The following is a 23,782-nucleotide window of genomic DNA, read 5'->3' as shown; positions in this document are numbered from 1 at the left end:
ACTTAGAAAAATCCTGCATTGTATATAGAGCAGTTTAACACTCTGTAAAACCTGTTTGTACTGATGTCCAGACATTTAATTTGTGATGGACAGGTGTACTCTAAGACCCACTGATATCACTGATGTGTTTGATTACAGGTGCAACAGAGCACACATCTGACCACACCCAGTGTCCAAAACAGTTAAAACAGACCTGAATATTTCAACCAGAGAGGGCAGCAAAACACTGCTTTTTGGCCTGGTATAAAGTTAAACTTGATTTAATTGGAGGTAGCAGTGGTAGCAGCACGAAGCCATAAACACAATGTTTACACATGATAACCTTATGAAGAGGTTATGACAGACTCATCAGCAAATAGTTTCCTATCTACACACACAGTGAATGCAGAGTAACATTGCCCTTAATTAAAGGTACTGATACTTGTGCTCGAATTGACGCTGCACCTATGGGCCTACGCCGTAGCCTGACGTGCACCTCCCCAGAAATGTAACTACATGTTGTGGCACCGCAGACCTTCTGTCTGTTTTTGTAAGCTGAAACCATTTCCCTCAGTGGAAACAAAGCTTTTATTTACTTTAATATCACAGATAAGAAACAATAAATCGAAGCCGCCACAAAAATAGCATTTTAAGTCTTGTGTGTGATTTATCCTGGCTTCATATGAGCAGAGGAAATATCCGCTAGTTGCTAGGCTAATTTATACCATGTAAAATGCCATAGGCTTGTGCTAAAAATGTTAGCATGTTGTATTTGTGGGGAAAATGTGTCCAGCAAAAGCCAAGTGTTTGTCTGTGAATGCTGCGAGTTATAGTGAAGTTGATTTGTGTACTTTGAAATAGTCTCTATTAAGTCATGTTTAATGCGTGTTTTGAATCAACTGAACTTTACAGCACTTCACAGAAACCCTGCCGTGGATTAGTGTTTTGGAGGTGTAACTGCAGAGTGACACAGACACACTGCTGCACAAGTATAAATGTTCACAATGACAGGCTACAGCGCAGAGCTGACGCATGAGTATAGATCCTGCTGTAGAACATTAATACAGTCACAAACCACTATTTACTATGTAAAGATATAGTGGATTAATGACGTCCTGAGCAGAGAATGAAGTTATGCCAAGTCAGTGTGTGTTGCAATCTGAGCTTATGTGTTCTTTGTTGCAGTGGACAGTCCAGGTGTGCATGCATGTTAGTGCATGTGCGCCCCTGTGTGTGTTTCCCACTAGCTAGCTAATTCTGCACTGCACTCATACAACGGTTACTGATGTAAGCTGTAACGACGTCATTACAAAAGTGTAACGTCTAGCCCCCCGATGTTATCACTGTTAACTCTGTTGCCATTGTTAACGCTGTTCATGCTGTTAGCACTGTTAGCTGCTAGCTGCCGGCTCAGCCACCTCGATATTGAGAACAGCTCCTTTAAGAATTTCGGATTTAAGTCCAACATTCGCTCTCCTTTTAAGCCAGTCTCTGCCAGCTCCTGAGAGATTTATCAGGTTCTTTAGTGGCTAAATACTTAGGCTGACCAAATGTCCTCTTTTGCCCGGACATGTCCACTTTTCACGTCCGGGTTTTTTTTTTATAAATTGATGATAATGTCCGGTTTTCAGTGTGTGTGTGTGTTAGAGTGCAGCACGGGCCGCATATTTCTGTCAAAACCCGACCCGAGCCCGACATTATTTAATTACTAAAGCACTGAGTTTGTGTCACACAGTTGTTACGGTTACAGGCTATTTAACAGGCCGGGCGTGCTCAGCTGCGGAGAGGGAGACCTCCGTGTTTGAGACGGGAGCGGGAGGCGGGAGGTCCGACGCTTCTAGCGAGGGGAGAGGGAGAAATAAAACAAAATGAGATAAAATAGGAAAAACCTGTCTCCCTCTTTTATTTTATTTTCAGCGTTTAATCAAGGCGGAGGCGGGCGGCTGGAGGTCCGAGACTTCCATTGAGGGGAGAGGTAGAAACAAACAGCCGATGTGTGTCTGTGTGTGTTATGTTCAGGTGTTGTCACATAAATAACAGTGCCCAAGCAATAAACAGGACAGACAATAGGATTTTATTTATTTTTACGCTACATTTTCACTGAAAGCTGACCGAATCCGACCCGAGCCCGAATACAGTGTATACATTTTTGACCAAACCTGGCCCGACCCGTCGGGTACTGTCGGGCTCGGATCGCCACACTCTAGTGTGTGTATGTGTCCTCTATTGGGGCCGATCTGAATTTCTGTCTTTGAGAGATATTATTTTGTAATATAACTGAATTTTCTATCCATATGTATAAACTTTAAATAGGCTATAGGCCTATTAAAATTATAAGGCATCTTTGAGTAAACTTCGAGTATCATTTAAGTAAGCTATGTCGTAGCTGGGCCAAGTGTCCTCTTTTTTTGGAAATCACCCTATAAATACTCCACTATGATCACCAGCTATTCCCTAACTTTCTGTCTGCTGTTTGGTGCTTGACATGTAGCACAGACGGTTTATCATCAGAGCCACAGTTGGGTGACAAGTCTTTGTGGATTCACCACAATGAGCGAAACCTCTCACAGGACACACAGTTATTTTATCCTTTGTTAATATATAAATGGCTGCTTTGATATTAAAAAAAAACTAACTTCAGTCAGCTAACCGGACCAGCAGGACCTCTACAGCACATTTCTGTGTCACAGTGTGTCGACTGGGCCTCACCTCTTGGCTGTACTTGCTGACGTAAGCGTAGATCTCATGGAGGGCGCTGAGCATGTTGAACTCACTGGAGTGAAGGCGGGCCTGTTCAGCCAGATAGGCATTCATATCCTGATCACTGATGGCAGGCAGGCGGTTGATGTCAGCGTAGTACCTGAGAGGAGACACACACACACACACACACACACACACACACACTGTCAGAGTCAAGGGCACGGTCATGCATACCAGAGTTTTTCCCCTCAGCTGCAGTCAGACTGTTATGAAAAGTCAAAGAATGTCCAGTGTTAAAGCCGTCAGTAAATCAGAGGTGTTTGGGCAGGAAAATAAGGACACGTCACTCAAAGGATCAGTCGTTTAGACACTTCAAACTACAGCAGCACACAAGTACTCAGCTTTATATTGCTATACTATACACATTCATTTTATCACTCCCAACCCTATCAGATCTGCAAGATTAATTGTGTCACAATTAGCATTCATAACTCCATGCAATCCTATTTGTACATGAGGATTCTGCCATAATTGCAAAGCAGGGAGATCCATTGCACCAAACCAAGTCTCAACCAGGATGAGACTCCATTGCACCATAAGAAAAATTGTGTGATAGATAAAGTAATGTTGTAAAAGATTAAACTTGAGATGAATAAAAGTAAGGGTGCTTTCTCACCTGCGCTGTTTGGTTCGGTTCAGTAGAACTCAAGTTCGTTTGCGCCCTACGTGCGGTTTGTTTGGGCAGGTGTGAACACAGCAATCGCACTCGGGTACTCATCAAAACAACCGGACTGAGACCTTCTAGAAGAGGTGGTCTTGGCCCGATTACAAACGAACTCTGGTGTGGTTCGTTTGTGGTGTTCTGACGATCCAAACCTACGCATTGTCCTGGAGGATTATTAATGTGCACCTCCTCCTGTACTGTCTTAATATGCATATTTGGCGCATCAAATGCATCAAAACATTGTTTTCTAGTTGGAGCCGCGCCTCGTTTTCAAACTGTATGGTTTGACTAAAATGAACAATGACAGCAATATAGTCCACGATGAGCAGCGCTAAAATCAACCTGCGTAGTTGTCCCTCCATTGTGACATTAGAAAGTGTCACATTTATCTTGCAAGTGTACTTTTCTGGCCCAAAAAGGTACATAAATAGCAACCGGTTACTGTAAAGTAAGACCTAAGATACTGTAAGTACTTCCACAATACACAATATGAGGAGGCTATCAAGGCAATATCACACTATACACAGGGCATCATAACACCTGACAATCTCTCACAGTGACAAGATGATGACAGAGGCAAGTCTGAGTAAGAAGACCATTTTATCCATAATCACTTCAACCAACCCTGTGAAGGTATGACGACCAAAGAGTCCCCAGTCGGGAATTTCAATCATCTTTCTATCCTTGTGAATGACATTTGTCTTTGCCTGTGTACACATACACACCTTTCTACCCAGCTTTTGTAGTGTGGTATGTCCTTGGCATAGAGTAGTTTGGTGGATGGTGAGTCTTTGCCCAGGCGGTGTTCGGAAGTTGAGCAGGAGTCCATAAAGGTTTGGGCCACCACAGACAGACAGGCGTCTGTGATGCTGCTTTTATGGATGTCGAACACAAACTGGGGGTTCTTGATCACATTTACCCAGAAACGCAGGGGCAGGCTGCAGAAAATAAGAAAGAGAGATGGAAATATTTACACATTTTTAGACTAAAATAACATGATTAATTCATATGTACAAAATGTTCCTTTTTCTTCCGACCACTGAAAACAAGATGAAGATGGAGTCAAGGAGACTATAAGATGTCACTTTGAGCTTAAACACTGAAGTAACAGGTTGTGCAAGAGAAGGTTTTTCGAAGAGTAGCATAAAACTGTACAAAACACAAGAGAATAAGATGTATTATATAAGGATGCACCCCGGCATTAAGGGTGTCATAATTCAGAAGTGTTCACTGAGGCTTGAGCTTTGACTGTAAGTAATGAGTAAAAGCTCTGTAAGAAGCACTGCAGACAAGCTTGTTAAAGGAAGTGAGATGTCTCTGCAGTCACAGTAAAGGTAACAAGTCAGGCCCCCCTCTGTCTCACCAGTTGCTCTTCCAGGTGTGACGAACATCCGTGTCATGGATACCGTGCCTGTCGGCCTGCTCGTCCAGGAAGTCAAACATGTATTTGATTGCGAGAGGCAGGGCGGTGCCCCGACACACAGTGCTGAACAGGGTCTCAAACAGGTCGTCCACAAACTTCTGCAGTGTGCCCTACAGGAAACAAATGCATAGACTGGTTAAGATGCTGTCTTCTGTTATAGGAATCAGCGAAGTTGTTAAAAGTAAACATTGAATCTAACTGAAATGGAAGGAGACTTTGTCTGTGCTTCAATTTTCTCAACAACCATTCATCCAAACAACTTCACACTTGACAGATGTATTGCTGAGGACCCAAGAAAGTGCAGTGCCAAGCGCGAGCTCCTAAGATCTATGGGACATATTTATTAGTAGCGTGTTGCAGTATGTATACACTGTGTGTTTATTTTTAAAATTCCCATGGTACATCTGTGTCACCATTTTCATCCAAGCACACCTCCTTTCTACACATTCAAACAATGCTGGCAGCTTAGCACCAGGTAAGCAACGGTAAGCACCTCATATTGATTACAGGCCACTAAATTCAGTTTATTAGGGCCCGAGCACTGACCACAGGCGGTTGCGAGAGCCCTCTTGAAACTGAAGGAATTATTATTATTTTTCTCCAAAAAGAATCACATTTTTGAGAGGCTTAAGGTGCTCAAAAACTTGTGAAACATTGCACTCATTTCAGAACTGTCTGATATGGGTCTGGTTTACGGATGTCACAAACAAACATCCCCTATTGAATTTCTTCAAATCCAAAGCTGGTTTCACCTGTATGTATGAAACCTTGGTAGGCACAAGATGTACAAAAAGGCACTTAGAGCCATACTCTAAACCTAACAGGAAGTCTGCCATTTTGAATTTTATGTGGAATTTTTGGTCATTTCCAGGGGTCGTACTTTAACAAACTCCTCCTACAGATTTGATCCAATTGACTTCAAATTTTGTCTGTACCATCTCAAGATGTTCAACATCAAAAGTTGCTCAAAGCTTGAGTTTTTGTCGAATTGTGTGACCGTGGCAAGGTGTCAAATGTCAGTGTTTCGCCACCAAACAGGAAGTGGTTTGTAACTTGTTCATACATGGTCCAATCTGCACCACACTTCACATGTTTTATAAAGCTCCAGGTTTACAGATGTCACAAAATCGCTTAGTAGGGCCGCCACTGAATTACTACAAAGCAGCCCCCAAAGCTTGTTTCACCGACATGCACGAAACTTGCTAGGCACATGTAACATCCCAAGACGTACAAAAAAGTCTCTTGGAGCCATACTCTAAACGAGTTATTGTCAATTTTTTGGTCATTTCCAGGGGTTGTACTTTAACAAACTCCTCCCACAGATTTGATCTGATTGACTTCAAATTTTGTCAGTACCATCTCAAGACTTTTGACATCAAGAGTTGCTCAAAGCTTGATTTGTGGTCGAACCGTGTGACCGTGGCAAGGTGTCATATATCAATGTTTCGCCACCAAACAGGAAGTGGTTTGTAACTCCGGCATAGATGGTCCAATCTGCCCCAAACTTTACATGTTTTATAAGGCTCCAGGCCTGAAGCCAACTACATGCACATTAGGTGTCATAGTAATTGCACCACTTACTTGCAACAGGAAGTAAGACTTGTCAAACAATTATCTTTTGATTTACCTGAAATTTGCACGATGGGGTCTACAATTGGTTCACAGCAACATGATGTATGATTGATGTGTTGATGTGATTTTTTTTGGTGCTAAATGTAGTCTTTGTTGTTGGTGAATGTAGGTTGTCAATAAAAATCAAAACTTTTACATTGCATTGTTAAAAATGTGAAAATATAGTATCGCCTACCAACTGAGCTTGTGCGCACGGCAGGCTTGAGCGCATCTGTCTGAGGCTGTGGATCAATGCCAAGTTTTACCACTTTATCACTATTCCCTCTAACTTGTAGCTGTTTTTTCGTTATCTTTTGAATTTAATATGAATTATGGAACCGTTTTTGTCAACGTTTGTTTCCCCCGTTTTGTACAATAAATTATTGTTGAAAGTTTCAACAAGTTTCTTTTGGAGCGCGTGACACAAGTGTGTTTTGAAAACGACTGCGGACTGTCACCTGCTCAATGCATCAGTATGTTCGGATGCTATGACAGTAATAGATTATAGATTAATAGATGATAATAATAATGTCAAAATATCATTTACAGACCGATTTAACAGACGATCACTGCTGCCCGACCTGCAGGTCCATTTGCGGGTCCCGTGGGTTACGGGTCGACCTGCGCATCACTACTCAGCTCAGTCTATAAATGCTGTACACAACAGTAAGGCTATAGACATTATATTCTATTCAGGCCGGCAGAACCAGCAGCGCATCGGCTCCACAGTGCACGGCACTGCTGATTAACCATTTTATTGCAGCACAGAGTGTCTGCCAGCAACCAATTACTTGCAGAGGCTTCCTACAACTTGTTTCAACGGTTCCGATTTAATCAGAAGACAAATTAAACAGGATGACTAGCCAATGTGAAAATCAAAAGAAAGCATAGAATAATGTACGGAAGGAGACTGTTGTGCCATCACATTTTTTTGTGGTTTGAGATCCAGTCGCCGCTGTGCAAAACTCCGCAATACAATTAGGTCCGAAAAAACCCTGGAGGCTGCAAGCAGCAATACCGGAGGCCAAGCAATCAGACCGTTCCCAACAGGCATGTTTTGAGCCGACGCTGCGCTAGTCAATAAATAAATCTCAGTCCAACATATTGTCAGTACAATAGCTCTGATATATTTCACCTTTGTTGCTAGTAGCCTCGTCAGGTAGATCTCAGACACCATCTTGCTGCCACGCTCGCCCTCTTTCTGGTCCCCATGGTCGTGGTTCTTGACTAAGTGCCAAACTTTGACGCCGCTCTCCAGGTCAGGGGTCAGCATGGGCACACGGGAGTGGGGGCTGTCTGGGCTGGTGGGCGTGGAACGGAAGGGAACGTCCACACCTAGACGGTCAAAAGTCAGATATTAAGAAAATATATATTCCAGAAGATGCAGTTTGTGAGTCTCATGTGATGACTACTTTATCAGACAACAGAGGGGAGGTCACATCTGTTTCTCAGATCTGAATCTGAGGCAGACTGTCCTCTTTGTAATTGTGAATGTGTGTGTTTAGACTGTATAAGCATTTGCTGCCATTATTTCACTGGTTGTCATAGTAATGATACAGACGTGCAGTCATTCACTAAAGACGTGTTTGTGTCCTCACTGTCTGTCACTCAGTGTTTTCTGCTCTTCTTGTCATCCTGTCTGATGCATTGTGTTTAGAAAAATCACTTGAAACCTAATATAACAGACCAGTGTGTGCTGTCATTACATAGATGTGATTTAAATCACCTTTTAGATCAGCAGTTTATTCAAAGTGAGAAGACAGGATGCATATTTTTCAGACTGCATCTCGTTGTTTAATGTGCTGTTTAACAGTATCTGCTTAATGTGCTCTACAACAGACTGATGAGTGACAGCAACAGATGGTGCAACACTGCTGTGACTTGGATGAATATTAAGTGTTTGTATTTCTTAAACAGCACTGACCGTATCTGCTGATACTGCGTGGGAAGCTGGCCGAGGATGGAATATTGAAAGAGGACATCTGTTTGGGCACCAAGGCCACCACGCAGCGCTCAGACACCTGGAAGACAAAGGTAAAGCCTGTCTGTTATTTTTATGAATTGGTGGCTTGCAGCTGCAGGTCAAAAATAATCATGGCTGGAATTCAAAAAGTTGTACATGAGTACAAACCAAGGACCAAGGATTTGTGTTTTCAATAGTCTCCCATGGGCAGCTGAGTCACACCACATACAATAAATGCATAAAGCACTGGCCTTCAGTTCAAATAAAACGCTCCGTAAAAATCAGCAGTTGTAAACGTCTTTCATCATCATCAGCTTGGTAGAAATTTACAGAAACATTACAAACATTTGTAATGTTGAGTACTGAGTACCATACCCCTACATTCACCATTGGGGGTACCCCACCTATAAAGGGGTGTCTTCCGCCTTGCCTCTCCCCTTTTGCTGTTGTGCTCCAAGGGAGAGGTAAGCGACTTTGCTCTTATGGTAATTTCCGTGTTTTAGCGCTGTTAAGCTATGTTTATAAGCTTGTGTCACTTAACTTGTGTAGGGGTAGAGTTTATATGGTTGTGTATGACAAAGGATTTTGTTGTGGCCACTTGCTGTCAGGAATAAACAGAGATCTCCTTCAAAGATATCCATGGTGTGGGCCTCTTAGTATCTACACAGCGCAGACATCACTAGAGTCCACTGGTTACACGAGAACCAATAGCACCAAACAGGAAGCAGCAAAGCAGGTAGACATTAAACACGGAGGGGACTCTAGGGAGGCACAAGAACATGAGCAAGTCTTAGTTCTCTTGTACTGTGGAGAAGAAGGAGAAACTGACGGAGTTGTGGAGTGAACAAGAGTGTTTAAATCGGCATGTACCTGATCCAGCAAATGGCACTTAAGCAGCATCTTACTGTTTGATGTTGTTCGCCTCTCGTTACCACTGTCTCCTCCCACTAAAACAGTGCAGCTAACAAACGAAGGCTGGTAGAGAGTTGAGGCAACAAAATCCAAAATGCAAAGTTTGTATGCAGATACATTTAATCTGTATAGATTATTTTGATGCCAAGTTGACAAGAATACTGTTGACTCGTAACGCCTTTTACACTGTCGGAACCCACTGGTTGTATTCGCTGTCTGACTTCCAGCAGATGGTGATACAGCCGTCGGCAGACCCCCGATTTTTTGGCATTCTGGTTTGATTTGGACGGAGGAGGCGAATTTCCGTTTCAGACTTCCGTTTATATAAAAGTAAATATGCTGAACCATTGTGATGGATTCAGAGTTTGCAGTGACGGCAATTATGTTCCACCTCGTTAGTTCACTGCACGGACCATTTAACCTAGCAACAACTGCAGTCAGCTCAAACGTGATTGGTCAATATCACGCAGACTACAAACAGCCTACAACCGGAAACCAGGGCTCTTCCGCTCTTCTTCCGGAGGCAAGATCTCCGGGGTTTGCCTACAGACTACATTCACTGAATGTAGAGTCTGTACATAGAGACTACGCCTTTTATGTCTTGTTTCTAGAACTCTTTGATTTTGTGCAAGGAACTGTTGTGTCATATTTGTTAAAGTGAGTTTGGCTTAATATTTTCCACCAGGAGCAGGATGGGAAATTATTTTTTTAAAAGTAGGTGTGGTCATGCAAATAGTGACCCTGCAAGATCCTCGGCCATTTAAAATCTCGTAGTCGGTGACCTAAAACTCACATCGTCCTCAAAGGTGTGAGGGTGTCAGATTTTAGTCTTTTAAAGCCTTTTCAAAGTCTTGTAGTGTGTGGTAGGCACAGGAAGATTTCATTGATGAGAAAAGAAGAAATCTTCCTCATAGCAGTATAATTCTCGTGGGTGAAAAGGTGAAGGAATCAAAACTGGGTTTACAACACACTGGAAGTCAGCTCAGAATTATTTACATTTATTCATACAGGTGTGTGGGAACCCATATATATTTCATTTAAAAAACCGAGGCTGCAGGTGTCAGACTTTGAAAGCCCCTGGTCTGATGTATGAAGTATTTTTGCAACTTAAAACCACTCTACTTGCATTCACAAGTAGTTAAAAAGCTGAATATGTGTGTGCTTGTTTGATTAGAGTGGACTGCTGCTGGATGTTTTGAAGTTAGAATGGCTAAGCAGAGGCTCATTGTAAGGGTTGGTCCTACATTTCGTCCTTGAAGTAGTTTTAGGTAAATTCAGTATACTGTAGCTGTGCTTGGCAGACGTGGCGAGGTCGTCTGCAGCGTGAGCAAAATTCACGCTGCTGTTCTGCATAAGCTACAAATGTGGCTAATACAAATCCAGCTTAGCAACAGAACAAACATTTCCACACCTGGCTGAGAGATTTAGAATGAAAGAGCAAAAATTGTTTATCTCCTTGACAGATGAGAGGGAGTATGTGCGTCCTTTGTCAAAACACACTTTTATTGCGGAAAAAAAAGATTTCTTTTGTCTTTATTTCCTCCCTTTGTTTAAACCACAATATGCTGCAGTGAAATACTGGCTGGGTGTGAGTGGTACAGTTTGGCCCAAAGCTGGTAGTCAAGACAAACGTTTGACTGACAAAGGAACAGGATGACTCATCTGAGGTTGGTGACCTGTGTAGTTGTATTTATGAGCTGAAAAAAAGAGGATGTTGTAAAAGACACAGGCACACAAGTGCATGTTCGGTTGACTAAGCGTGCTTGTGACCGGCAGGGTTGAGAAAATGTTGGCAGGGGTGAGGTGAGTGATATGAATATGAATGAGTAATGCTCTGTCCTTCATCAACAATATCTGCTGCACGCCCTTGAGCAACTGGATAATCGCTGTTTTTAAAAATGTTGAAAAAGATTCATTGGGGTTTTTTTTTTTTTTTCAAACTAACACGTCAAACATTTGGTAGTACAATCCGTCTTAACTCTAATGTTATATAACTGTGAATTCAGTAGCTTTAGATTGTGGACCATTGTTTGGACAAAACAAGCAGTTTGGCACTTAAAAACTTTGATGGGCATTAATCATTATTTCCTAACATTTTATAGACAAAACAACTGATCTGTTATCAAGAAGAAACTCAGATGATTTTATAACAAATTGAGCATAGTGTTAGTTCAGGCAGGACAGGATGTCAAGCTCAGCTCACATCCCAGCTACATCAGCTGATCTCAGAAAGCTCCATCAACTGATGGAGCAGCTGATTGATGGAGGGCAGTCAGCTGATAGATCACATGATTCCTTTCTATGCAACCAACTGGCAAATCTCATTCAGGACTGCTCTTTCCTACCTACTGTTGCTGCTTCCTCTGTAAGCTGCCTTGCAACCCGCCTCCATCCCAGCTCCTCCTTTTCATGCTGTGTCTGACTTATCAGTGTCATTTCTGTTTGTCATTAATGCTGCTGTCTTTGTTGCTGCTCTCCCTGCCTTAGGCTCTCTATGTAGGTGCATGGAAGGCCAGGGAGGTTTGCTCTGTCTGCCTCTGGCTTTCCGCGTTTGCACGTGGAAGGGTAGAGAGGTGTACTCTCTCTACCTCAGGCTTTCCTTGTTTGCACGTGGCAGGGTGGAGAGGTGTACTCTCTCTGCCTTAGGCTTTCCTTGTTTGCACGTGGAAGGGTGGAGAGGTGTGCTCTCTCTGCCTTAGGCTTTCCTTGTTTGCACGTGGAAGGGTGGAGAGGTGTGCTCTCTCTACCTCAGGCTTTCCTTGTTTGCACGTGGAAGGGTGGAGAGGTGTGCTCTCTCCGCTTTAGGCTTTCCACATATGGGCGAGGAAGAGGCTTTCTGTGTAGGGCAAGGAAAGGCAAAGAGGCCCCAGAGCCATGCTGCCAAATATAGGCCTAATACTGCAAATGGAAATAAAGTTTTCTTTGACTAAAGTGTTCCTGACTGAAATAGGGTAATAGTTAGTTTCAGCTAGACTTTAGAGGGTATCACGGTATTACGGTGTACCAGGGTGTTTAAAAATCCCACCGGTATGATTTTTATTACCGTCAAAAATACTGAAGCTACGCTTTCTATTAAACTCATACGGAGAGGCTGTATTGAGGATGTATTTTATGTAGTGCACAGCACATGCCACCAAAGGTCAGTCTCTACTTGTGAAACAGGCAGCTGAGCTGGCTAACATAGTGACTGTGAGTGGTGGGGATCATGTTACAGGACTGTAAACAACTGGCTAGCAACAGCAGAGAGCCCTCAATGGAAAACAGCATATCATCACATCTGACTCATTGAATTAAGGGTTTATTTTGTCCAAATTAGAGCTGGTGATTGTTGGGACAGTGGACTAAGCAATTAAATGACTAACAAGACTAACTAAGATGGTTTTGGTGAAGTTTATTTTGTTGCTTTCAAGTTTGAATGAAGTCTGTTTGACATTAAGATAACATGGCAATAAAGCTCAAAATGAGCCTGAGTCAGTGAAAGAGAGAATCTTAAATTCAGAAGGTGTGCAGTTGTATTTCTCTGAATATGACCTTTCTGGACACGTCGTGTTTAGTTTATTGTCTTTTTAATATACTGAAAAAGCTAAGAGAGTCTGTGGAATGTAACGAACTTGCTGGTCGCGTGGGGGCCGAAGGGTAAGTATCGCAGCACGTAAAATCCATCATATACTGTTTACCCTAGTGAAATTTCCTTCATTTCAAATAGATACAGCCCAAGCCCAGTTACAGCCCCAGTATTAATATTATTGATTAACAGACCTGGTAGTGCATGAGCGTGTTGAGCCTCTTCCAGTCGCTCTCTATCTTGGTGGTGATGTCCTCATCCTGCAGGACCACACGAGCTGTTCTGCCCTGCCGCCACTCTGAGGGAAAATACAATCAACAGTGAATGTGTGACATATAGCATTTTGGGGAATGTTTGTATCCCCAAGTGTCTGACAGTTACATATTGTCTAATGTCCATCGTTTGTCTTGTGTTGTGCCTTTGCGCTGCAGGTGAGGTCATGTTGCCCTTGTGCACTGTGATAGTTTGTTCCTTGAAACTCTGTAAGCTGTCAAGTGTGGCAGCCAAAATGTCTCCAAGACAACTCTGGTGTCTACAGGTATCAGACCCTTAAATTTAATGCTTTTAAAGACCTTTTTAAGATCATTTTTGACCAAATTTAATACTGCTTTTTAGGCAAGTCATATTTATGTCAGTCAAGCATTTCAGTTGAGTATAAAGGCAAGTAATAGTGCCCTGTATTTAATCTACATTTTGCCAACAGGATAAAGTAAAATGACAGTGTTAGGTTCAGTGGTGCATAATGTCAGAAATGTGGACTTCCACACAGAGGAGCTTGCCTAATTTTCACAAAAATACATTAAAAGGTGCATAAATGAAATTAGATAAAGTGTTTGTGGCAATTGAGTGCTCACATATTCAAATTTAAGACTATTGAAGGATTTTCAAGGCCTAATATTTACACAACCCCTCTTCCAAAAAAGTTTAGGATGCTGTGTAAATAAAAACGGTGCAGTGATTTGCAAAATAAGTATTCAACAAGTCCTTTTTTTTTCCCATTTCACTTATTTTTTCAATACAGCTATTCACATAAAATTAGACCAGACTTTGATATTAACTAAGTAAGACTACACTGATAAAGAAATAGTAACATTTCAATCAGTAAAAATGATGTGCAATACAGTGGAAGGACACAGGAAAAAAGTACTGAAAAGGCTAAATGAAATTTATCAAATACTTGGAGAAGCTTTTGTTTGCAATTCCAGCTTGCTGTATCAAGAAACTAATCACAGTGTTCAGATGGGATTTTGGACCATTCTTCCTAACAGACAGTCTTTAAATCTGGGCCCGTTTGCAAATTTTAAGAAGGAAATTTTACTTTCAAAACTCAGGTCCTCAGTTTCCAAACACTTACTGGGTGTGGCTAATGGAAACAGTTTGGTTTGGAATGTGTTTGGATATTAATATCTTGTCTTGTTTTCAATTGCGTATCAGTTTAACAGGATTTGCAAATCATTGTATTTTGTTTTTATTTACATTTCATACAGCATCCCAACTTTCCTGGAATCGGGGTTTTAACACTGAGTTTAATGCATTTTAAGACTTTGTAAGGACCTGCAGACACCCCAAACAACTTCCTGCACATTTCCTCTTGACAATTAAAGTGATTGTGATTCTGCAAACAAAACACACACGACAGAGTGTCTTCACAGGGATTTAAGATGCCCAAAGCAACAAGGAGAAACTGATCCTCTCCAAATCCCCAACCTGTAAAAGCCCCTTAAGGTGTAAAACTACAAACCGAAAACATTATCAGCCACTACCTACAAGGTATCTTATTTACTCCCTTTGAAGGTGCGTGTCAGCTGGATTTGTGCCAAGTCATTCAGTTTTGGATGACATGTTGTGGGCGTAAGCCGGAGTGTAGGTGAGCTGTCAGTAAGGTTTAACGTCAGTGTTGGTGAGTGTTGCTCTGGTTAGGGCAGTAAACAGTTTTGGGGAGGAGGTTGTCTTCCAGAAACTGATTTTGAGCCCTTTGTTGGTGTCATATGTCTTTAGTGAAACATCTGTGATAACTCCCCTGACATGCCCACTCTAAGCTGTATTCTCCCCTCCTGTCATTACTCGCACATATCATGTGCCATGGCAAATTTTCTGTCTATGTTTTATCTCTGAATATATATGGCAATTAGCATCATGAAATGAGTCTTTCACAGCGGGATAACACTCAAAGCAGACTCACCGAGATCCATGTCTGCAGCCCGTGGTCGCTGTGAGTAGGGCATGTTCTTGTACACCGCATCCAGGATCTTCTCCTTTACCTGGGTAATGGTGTCACAGTTGAGCACCTTGACAGGGATTTCTGGACTGTTCTCATTGTCTGGGTTCACACAGCTCAGCGTCTGGGGATCGAGGATAGAGAGAGGATAGGAGGGGGTGGGGGGTGGGGAGTAAGAGAAAGAGGCAGAAAGAGAGGTGTTGCTTGCTAGGAAAGTCCTTTCATCACATACTCCTCACCAAACTGTCCTGGTGGAGAGGATCTTGGCCAGAAATGTAATTTCACACCTCCAGGATGTGGCTGTGCAGCTCCAGCAGGGGCATTAAACAAGTAATGAGACACAGCCTCTCAGACTCACCGCCACGGATATCAGAGAGGTGTCATCCTGTCGCTGGCTGGCTCTGCTTTGGAGCTAAAGCCGGTGGGGGAACTTATTTTGACGGGCTGGCGGAGGAATCCTGCCGGCTTGATTTTAATGGAAAGCTAAAAGAAGGATGCTTGTTGTGTATACAGGTGGCCCTACCACATGACTCCCTACTAATTACTACACACCAGTCAGAACTTTGTAGACTCAGTTCGGCATGGGATGATATGAAAATTTCTTGTAACGATTTTCCCGGCCAAAATATCTGTGAGTCACAGTATAATTACGCCGAAAATCATCAAAATGTGCTTTAAACTCCTAATGTGGCTCTAAAATATACTGGAATCACTTTACCTTACATTTTGTTAAAAAACATCACAGACAGGACAAACGTCTTCTTTAGTGAACAACAATCAAACAGTCTTAAAAAGCCAGACTTTTCAACCATTTGAAATGACATTATACTGTATAGATGCCAATGCTGTGTGTGTGTGTGTGTGTGTGTGTCTGTGTGTGTGAGTGTGTGTGTGTTTTACGTTAGTGTGAATGCTGGCTGTTTTTGCGGAGTCTTTTTTATTATTGGTTGCCCAGCAGTCTCTTTAGGTGCTGCTGGACACAAACGTGCTGTTTTTAGTGATGATCCCGCAATGAAAAGTTCCTGGACTTAGTCTTCCTGAATATATTTATAAGTTAATACCTATGTATCTTTGTCTATTTCATTAATTTTTTCACTAATTGTGTGAGCCAGACTTGTAAATATTTAGCACAAAAGTTTGTTAAAAAGGGCCAAGATCGAGCTGTTAAACTAAAATTACATTACAGTATTGGTCGTAGGGGGTAGGAAGCTTGACTACCGCAGGAACTCCAGTTCAGAAGCTGCTCAGGTAGTAGAGCGGGCCATTAGTGGTAAGGTCAGTGGTTTGATCTCTGGCTCCTCATGTCCCCATGCAGAGGTGTCCTTTAGCAAGACACTGAACTCCGCAGTTGCTATCATATGTGTGTACGGGAAAATATTTGTACCTTTGGACAATCATCTGCCAAATGAATGTGAAGTATTATGATGGGAAGCCAGTGAGGGATCAAATCTTCAGATTGGTGAAGATGTTTGTATGTAAGGTGACGGGATCTCGAGGCAATAGCATGAACATCTTTGCATATTACACCCTCTCAGTTAAGCTAGGAGAAGAAATGTAGGCGTCTACTCCCTCTACAAAAAATTAGCTGGGAATTAGCTGTGAGGACTAGGGCTGGGTATTTTTTGGAAAATTATGATACCAGTACCCTTAAAGTGACACAGATACCAAAAGAGTACTTCATTTTGTACCTTTTGATTCTACTTCATTTGAAACCCATCATGTGAATAGAGTGGCAGGTGGTGTAGTCATACTTTTGAACGCCCGGTGGCATCTCGGCATGCTTGAACCGCTAACTCTGTCAAATACACCGCACTCACCTTCACCACACCACAGACTTAATGGGTCATAGTCATGGATGTATTAAGATTTACCTAATTCTAATTTATGTGTATTAAATAACCTGGATGATCCTTGGATTATTGGCCCACAGAGCATGCAGACTAGAGACTTACGATTGACGAAAGCGGCCAGGTGAGCCAGCTACTTCCAGTTTAGTGCTCCGCTAACTTTAATGGGGATAGAATGATTTAATCTTGCAGTTCCTCAAGACTTTTCAAATGTTATTGGACCGAATGGATGAAATCATGATAGTGATCGTTTGACTGGAGGAGTTTTTATTCTATGTAGTTCTGGGTTATTTCGGTCAACACCTTAAAGATATTAAGTACCAATACCCAGCCGTCATGAGGACTGCAATAAACAGGGGCTTCAGTATTTTGAATACTTCAGACAGCCAAAGCGATGTCAATGCAAATAATAAAATGAAGTTGAGATTGAACTCACAGCTAACTGAATGGGTTGTCAATGTTCTGAGGTCTTACTTTCCCAATTTGATTTGAAGAAACTTTGTCTAGATCTCCTTAAGCTTGACGAGATGGACATCTGGCTGTGCAAGATTATTCTTCCTCCGCCGCCATGTTATTGAAACTATCCAAATATTCAAAGCATTCATAAAATTACTACCGCAGCACATGCCACATTTCTATGGATCTGTCAAGGCTCTTTGCCAAGAGATGTACAAAAGTGAATGCAGACAAAATTTTGGACTTTTTTTCCCCCCCTCTTTTTTTTTTTTATTAATGTCTTTATGACTCACCAGCGTCTTGTATTCAATCTGCTGTCGGATGAGCTTGTCCTCACTGAGGGAATAGCGTGCCTCTCCAGTGATGGAGTCTATGGGTCCCTTCTCCATTTGCTGTTTGATGGCACAGAACAGCATGAAGAGAGGCTCGCCAGCACACTCCTTTGTTTTGGAAGGGAACCCAGGGATTAGAGTGAAAGGTGGGAGAAAGGAAAATAAGATGTAGGAAAGAAGTGAAGGGAAGGAAAGAGATCTGTATTCATCAGCACAGATGATGAGATTCAGTAACTAGAGCATGACACATCAAACATAATAAAATGGAGCTTTCTCTCCTTTTGAATAGCAAAGTGGGAGATAGGTTTGACCCCACGGGTAACCATTACCCCTTCATATGTCCACTCATCAATATCAAACTGTTAAAATGACAGACAAAAGCACACAGCAGCCTGTTTCAAAATCAATTCCAATCATTTCAAGAAGCATTGTCATAGTGTATCACACTGACACCTGTAGCGATAAGGTGTGAGAGAGATTTCATTTTACCTTGAGAAACTTGTGTAGCAAGAAGGCAAACCAATTTGTCAGCATCTTCTCCGCCACCGACTCTGTTCTGCGAGACGAGAAGAAAGCACACTCATTTGTTAGCAAGCGACGTCCCACAGAGAGCCGGAGTGCTCTGATTATTCTTTTATAATTTAAGACGCAGAAGAGCCCGACATTGTTGGAACCAAAAAACATGACATGGAGAGTTTACAGAGAAATACCATCCTTGCTCAGCCGCTCAGTCTCAAAGGACATGTACTCCAATATACTGTAACTTAAGTGCTGTTAGAGCAGAACATATTTGGGTCATGACATAATTGTGCAGACACAAGTAATGTGTCCACTTCAAGACCTTTCACTCTGTCTCTTCCTTGCTGTGTCTGCACTTTACACGAGTCCAGATGGGAAAGATTTTACGGTTTACTGTAGTAAATCCTTTAAATCATGTAACAGTACCCTTAAAATGGCTTATAAGCTCCTTCTAATCTGAATCTGATCCAAAGCCAGACGTTTTATAGCCACCTGTCTCTTTCCCTTCCGAACCTGCTGTCTCTCTGTCACTCTTTTTCAGTCCTTACCTGCCTTTCAACCCTAACCTGTATTGACTCGGCTGTTGACGGCATCCCATTAAATTGTAGAGTGCTTCCGCAAGAGCAGCATGTTTGGGCTAACAAGTTCTTGTTGTACCAGCTCCCATGTGAACCCATCCTTATATTTAATGAGTGTGCTTCAGATTGAGAGGTCCCTCTTTCTCAAAAAAAAAAAAAAAAAAAAACCCTCATGAAACATTCAGTAGGCCAGTCTCAGCGCTGGGAAAACAATCGGCTGATAACCAGAGGTGGAGGAAAGAGGGAGAGAGGCGAGAGAAGGGAGGATGGGAGAGGTGACGGAGGAAAGAAACGTGAGCTACAGCTGAATGTTTCATGAGTGGCACACAGAAGATAAGTCAGACTGACAACGACTCTGCTGCCGCCGCCGATGCACTCGCTCTTCCCCATTAGGTTCTCTTCCTCTGCCGGTCCCTCCCACTCTCTATCACTTTTACCTCTCCTGTCTTTCACCTGTCTGCTCAGGCGCCCTGTTTCTCAGACTCGTAACGGCTGTTTCACGCCGCTGCACAAAACAAAGCTGAACAGAGGTGGGCTTTCCGTTGCTGGCCTAGTTACTCATCCATCAGAAGTGCCGTAACTGGGCTGGAAAGAACAATGCACAAAGGAAATTACTAAGCCAAAAGATAAGCAGCGCTGATCAGAATTGGTCAGGTTTGTGACAGAGGGCCTCAAGTTTAAATCGTCTGACCACAGTGGAAAACAGAGAAAGTTGGGAAGAAATTGTCAGATTGTTTTCCAAGTCCAATTTTGGGTCCTGAAAGGAATTTTGTATGACACACAAAACTTGTCAAACTTCATACCAATAATGGGTCTCCTAAGGTTGGCCTAAGAAAAGCTGACATAAGATTGATAACATGCTCTTAATCTGCAGGATTGTTTACATCTTAAAATAATGAATCCCCTCCAAATTAACGTAGGTAAAAGCCCCACCAATCATTATAAAAGGGCATGAAACAACATGGCCGTCCGTACAGAAATTAAGCCAAGAATGCCCATATGAAAGTCTAAAGAGGGTGTTGCACCTTACTCCAAACGTAAAACAAACTTAAGTAGTTCTGAACTATAGGTACTTCTGCAGCAAGTGAACTAAACACAAGCTGTCATATTTTATGACTTTACCGGTGGATATGAAATAACACAAATTAGAATTACTGCCTTGTAGTTGCATGTCTCCGTGAACCTGTCAAGTTGCAGTTACAGTTTTGGATGCTTCACACATATCTTCCCCCTTAATAGCACAGAAGATCTATACAATCAGCACATTTTCAAATTGGGCACCCAAGATCAGGGTCACCGATTCAGTATCCGCCCAAATGTCTCCCCTTCTGTTTCTGAGAAATCACGTTGAGCAAGTGTTTTTTCAGAACATTATGATATCACAGTTAAGTCATTCTCGGAACCCATCAGCTATATCGGCGTTTGACTTCTGGCAGACGGCAATACAGCCTCTGGGGGCAGACCCCCAATTTTTTGGCATTCCAGTTTGAGGAGGCAAATTTCCGTTTCCGACTTCCGTTCATATATAAGTAAATATGCTGAACCATTGCGATGGATTCAGAGTTTGCAGTGACGCCAATTATGTTCCGCCTCGTTAGTTCACCGCACGGAGCGTTTAACCTGGCAACAACTGCAGCCGGCTCAAACGTGATTGGTCAATATCACGCAGACTACAAACAGCCTAGCACCGGAAACCAGGGCTCTTCCGCTCTTCTTCCGGAGGCAAGATCTCCGGGGTTTGCCTACGGACTCTACATTCACTGAATGTAGAGTCTGTATATAGAGACTACAGTTAAGTTGACGTTTGACTAAATGTCACTAGTTCATCAATTTATCCTTTATGTGTGTGAAATTTTTTCATAAGTAGTGTCTGAACTCCTGAGTTATAGCCACAAAACATGTTTTGTGAAGACACTTTGACCTTGACCTTTGAACTTTGACTATCAAATTCTAATCAGTTGTTTCTTGAGTCTAATGCTGAAGAAATTCCCTCCCTCTAGGTCTTCTTGAGATATCACCTTTACGAAATGAGATGGACACAAGGTCACAGTGACCTTAACCTTTGACAACCAAATTATAATCATTTCATTTTTGAGTCCAGTAGATGTTTGTGCCAAATTTGATGAAAAATTCCCTGAAGGCGTTCTTGAGATACTGCATTCTCGAGAATGTGATGGACAAGGTCACAGTGACCTTGACCTTTGACCACCAACTACTAATCAGTTCATTGGTAAGTCCAAGTGGACATCTGTGCTAAATTTGAAGAAATTCACTTCAAGTCAGGTGTTGTAAGGAATTGCATCCACAAGAATGTGACTGACTGACGGACAACCCGAAAACATAATGTGTGCAGGCATAAAAACAATGAAGAGACTGCTATTACTAGTTCAGGGAACATTGTATCTAGAGAAATGCGTACAACTGATTAAGTAAAAAAAATAAAAGGTTCGATGTCAAAAACATTGCCAAACACAGAAGAGAGACGCTGACCACCAGAAGGTGACGGGCTTGCCCTCGTCATTCTCTGCAAATAGATCTACATGCTCCTGAAGATGCATTTCTTCCTCAGGACAGGATCTGCAACATCATGCAGCAGCAGTAAATATGACATTGTGCAAATTGAGGTGCAAAAATAGGCCAACTTTGGGCAGATAAGTAGTGTGAGTAACCACTAATTATTGGTTCCAATTTAACATATTTGATGTGGATTGAAGTGTTTGTTCATTTAAAAGACAATAATGCTTTGTAAAATAATGAAAACAATTATTCAAAAAATACTTTAAATGATTAAATACCTTGTTGATTTTAAATGCTATAATATTATACAACTGCAGAATTGAAGAAAACAATTCATTTGCACAAACACATCCGCACTTAAATGTGCACAAGTGTACAGAGACTCTGTTTTTTATCAAATCTCATATAAGAAAACACTGGTCAGTTCAGAATCTTAGGGAAAACTGCGTAAGAGAAATTCCTTCTTAAAAATTGTTGGTGAACGAGGCCCATTGTGGTTAAACATCAAGTGAGTATCACTATAAAAACGCAATATCTGCAACTGAGATGCCTAAATGCCCAAACCTGAGCTGCCTGAGTGACACAACCTAAATCCTTTGTTGATGAATACAACACAAAGACATTTGCCCAAACTGTACTATAGAAGCTGCTTTTTGTAAAATAGCTTTAAGCAACAGTGTGATCTTTCTTGTTTACCTGCGTAGGAGGAGTTTGGGGTGGTTCTTGCTCTCCAGGTTGCGTTCTATAAGATCTGAAAGCAGGTGTTTGAGGATGTCTGTGGCGTACTCCAGCCGCCCCTGCAGAGCGGTCATGATGAGCGAGGCAACGTAGCCGCGGTCACGCATGGAGAAGGAGCGCTGCAGCTCCAGTGTGCGGATGAATGTCAGCAGGAAAACCTTGTTATTCACCAGCTGAGCAAACTGCTTCAAGGCTTTCTCCACATTCGCCTGTCCGCTCCCCAGCACCTACACGCATCATGCACACACAAAGATGCACACGCTCATTAGATAATACTCACTCAGGGATGAGAAAAGTCATAACATAGATGGAGGAACATGAAGACAGGATGAAAAATATACACAGAAATTCTCGAGGCTTAAGTGCAAAACAGCACAACTGGTGTGTCTACAGGTTTATCCCTGACACCTCTGTCCCTGCAGAGAAACTTTTGATACATAGCTTCATCAAGAAGTTTATCAAGAATTACATAAACTAAGTTTCATTTTTCTCCTTCAAATAAAGAGCCTGCTATTTTGATGAAAAAGTCAGGATGTTTAAAGTGCAATCAGAGAGGCTCCTCAGAGAACAGGTCTTTTGTAATCATTGTGCCCATAATAACGGCTTGATTAAACCAACTCTAATTTGAAACACCAGCCCAATCTTGACCTTGAGTACCTGAGAAGTTGTTCTACAAATAATGGAAAGGTAAATGGTCCGTCATCAGGGTTTCTTTGAAATTAGTTACAGAGTAAACCCTTGAGAGTGGGACAATAATGAAATCAATCTCAGCCGTGTCAAAGAACATTTTAAAACTCAGGTCCTCTTGAGTCTGAGACAAGATGAGATTCACTGGGATTTAGAGAGTCAGTGTTGTGTGTCTGATGCGTGTTCTCATTGCTTCGCATTGGGTCGTCTCATCACTCTTTGGATAAGCTGGCAAAACCGTAACCTAAAAAGTTGTTTATTAACCTAACCTTGACTGTTACCTCAAGATTTAAACTACAGGAGACCTCATGCCTGACTGTAAGTTCAAAGAGAGATGATTTTTTAAATTTTTTTGTGATCACTGATTTATGAAGATACACTTGCGCTGAAAACACACCAATGTCACGAGCAATGTCATGTGATGTGCCTCAAGTGCCGCCCCTAGCACACACTGGACAGGTCATGCTGCCATTTGTCAGCGGACAACCACACAAAGTTATTACTACTTTTACTGAAAGATCTGCACTTCCTCCACCTTTGCATTAGCTAAAAATCATGTGTGAAGAGCCCCTAATCAAACTTGAACCTGAAGAGCCGATCTCCAGAGCTATGACTCACCAACTGGCAATTGTCTTTATAATGACGGGATTGTGGGTCGTTTAGCTTCAGATATTTCTTGACCTCAACAACGAGTCTCTCCTCATCCAGTCTTTGTCACACATGAGACTCAGCAGCAGCTTCAGAGTTCTCTTTACACATCAATAGTGAGGAGAGGAGTCGAGCTGCCATAGGAGCAGAGAAAAAGAGCTGCTACGGGAGCTAGTATGTACAAGCAGAGAGCAAGTGGGGGGAAACATTTAATTCTGGGGGCGGCGAGGTTGGAAATGGGACGTGAAGTGCCCTGAGGCAGCATGTCCAGAAGTGCCGACACACTTCTAGCCGCCACCGGTGTAGGGTTGTACATTGAAAATAAAAGGAGCGTATTTTTTTATGCCTGGTGCTCGCTGCCAGTG

At 42.2% G+C, this 23,782-nt stretch overlaps 1 protein-coding gene and 1 long non-coding RNA gene across 2 annotated transcripts in view; one reads left to right on the top strand and one right to left on the bottom strand.

The window, feature by feature from the left end:
* The window catches only part of LOC125888076 (uncharacterized), a 200,525-nt gene that overhangs the window by 56,269 nt on the left and 120,474 nt on the right, over positions 1-23,782 (top strand). The window contains exon 3 of the long non-coding RNA XR_007449279.1: positions 8,355-8,471. This is a non-coding gene — a long non-coding RNA (uncharacterized LOC125888076). The remainder of the gene's footprint in view (positions 1-8,354; positions 8,472-23,782) is intronic.
* LOC125901797 (plexin-A2-like) overlaps positions 1-23,782 on the bottom strand; it is a 138,618-nt gene that overhangs the window by 2,897 nt on the left and 111,939 nt on the right. Inside the window, exons 22-31 of the mRNA XM_049598119.1 lie at positions 22,041-22,309; positions 18,220-18,286; positions 17,692-17,838; positions 15,060-15,219; positions 13,072-13,175; positions 8,362-8,458; positions 7,573-7,772; positions 4,767-4,936; positions 4,129-4,341; positions 2,689-2,839 (exon numbers count right to left, since the gene is read on the bottom strand). Of these exons, the coding sequence (XP_049454076.1) occupies positions 2,689-2,839; positions 4,129-4,341; positions 4,767-4,936; positions 7,573-7,772; positions 8,362-8,458; positions 13,072-13,175; positions 15,060-15,219; positions 17,692-17,838; positions 18,220-18,286; positions 22,041-22,309 (1,578 nt within the window). The remainder of the gene's footprint in view (positions 1-2,688; positions 2,840-4,128; positions 4,342-4,766; positions 4,937-7,572; positions 7,773-8,361; positions 8,459-13,071; positions 13,176-15,059; positions 15,220-17,691; positions 17,839-18,219; positions 18,287-22,040; positions 22,310-23,782) is intronic.

This window comes from Epinephelus fuscoguttatus, linkage group LG1 (assembly GCF_011397635.1).
Source record: "Epinephelus fuscoguttatus linkage group LG1, E.fuscoguttatus.final_Chr_v1".
NCBI lineage: Eukaryota > Metazoa > Chordata > Actinopteri > Perciformes > Serranidae > Epinephelus > Epinephelus fuscoguttatus.
This window is presented reverse-complemented; position numbering and strand designations above follow the sequence as displayed.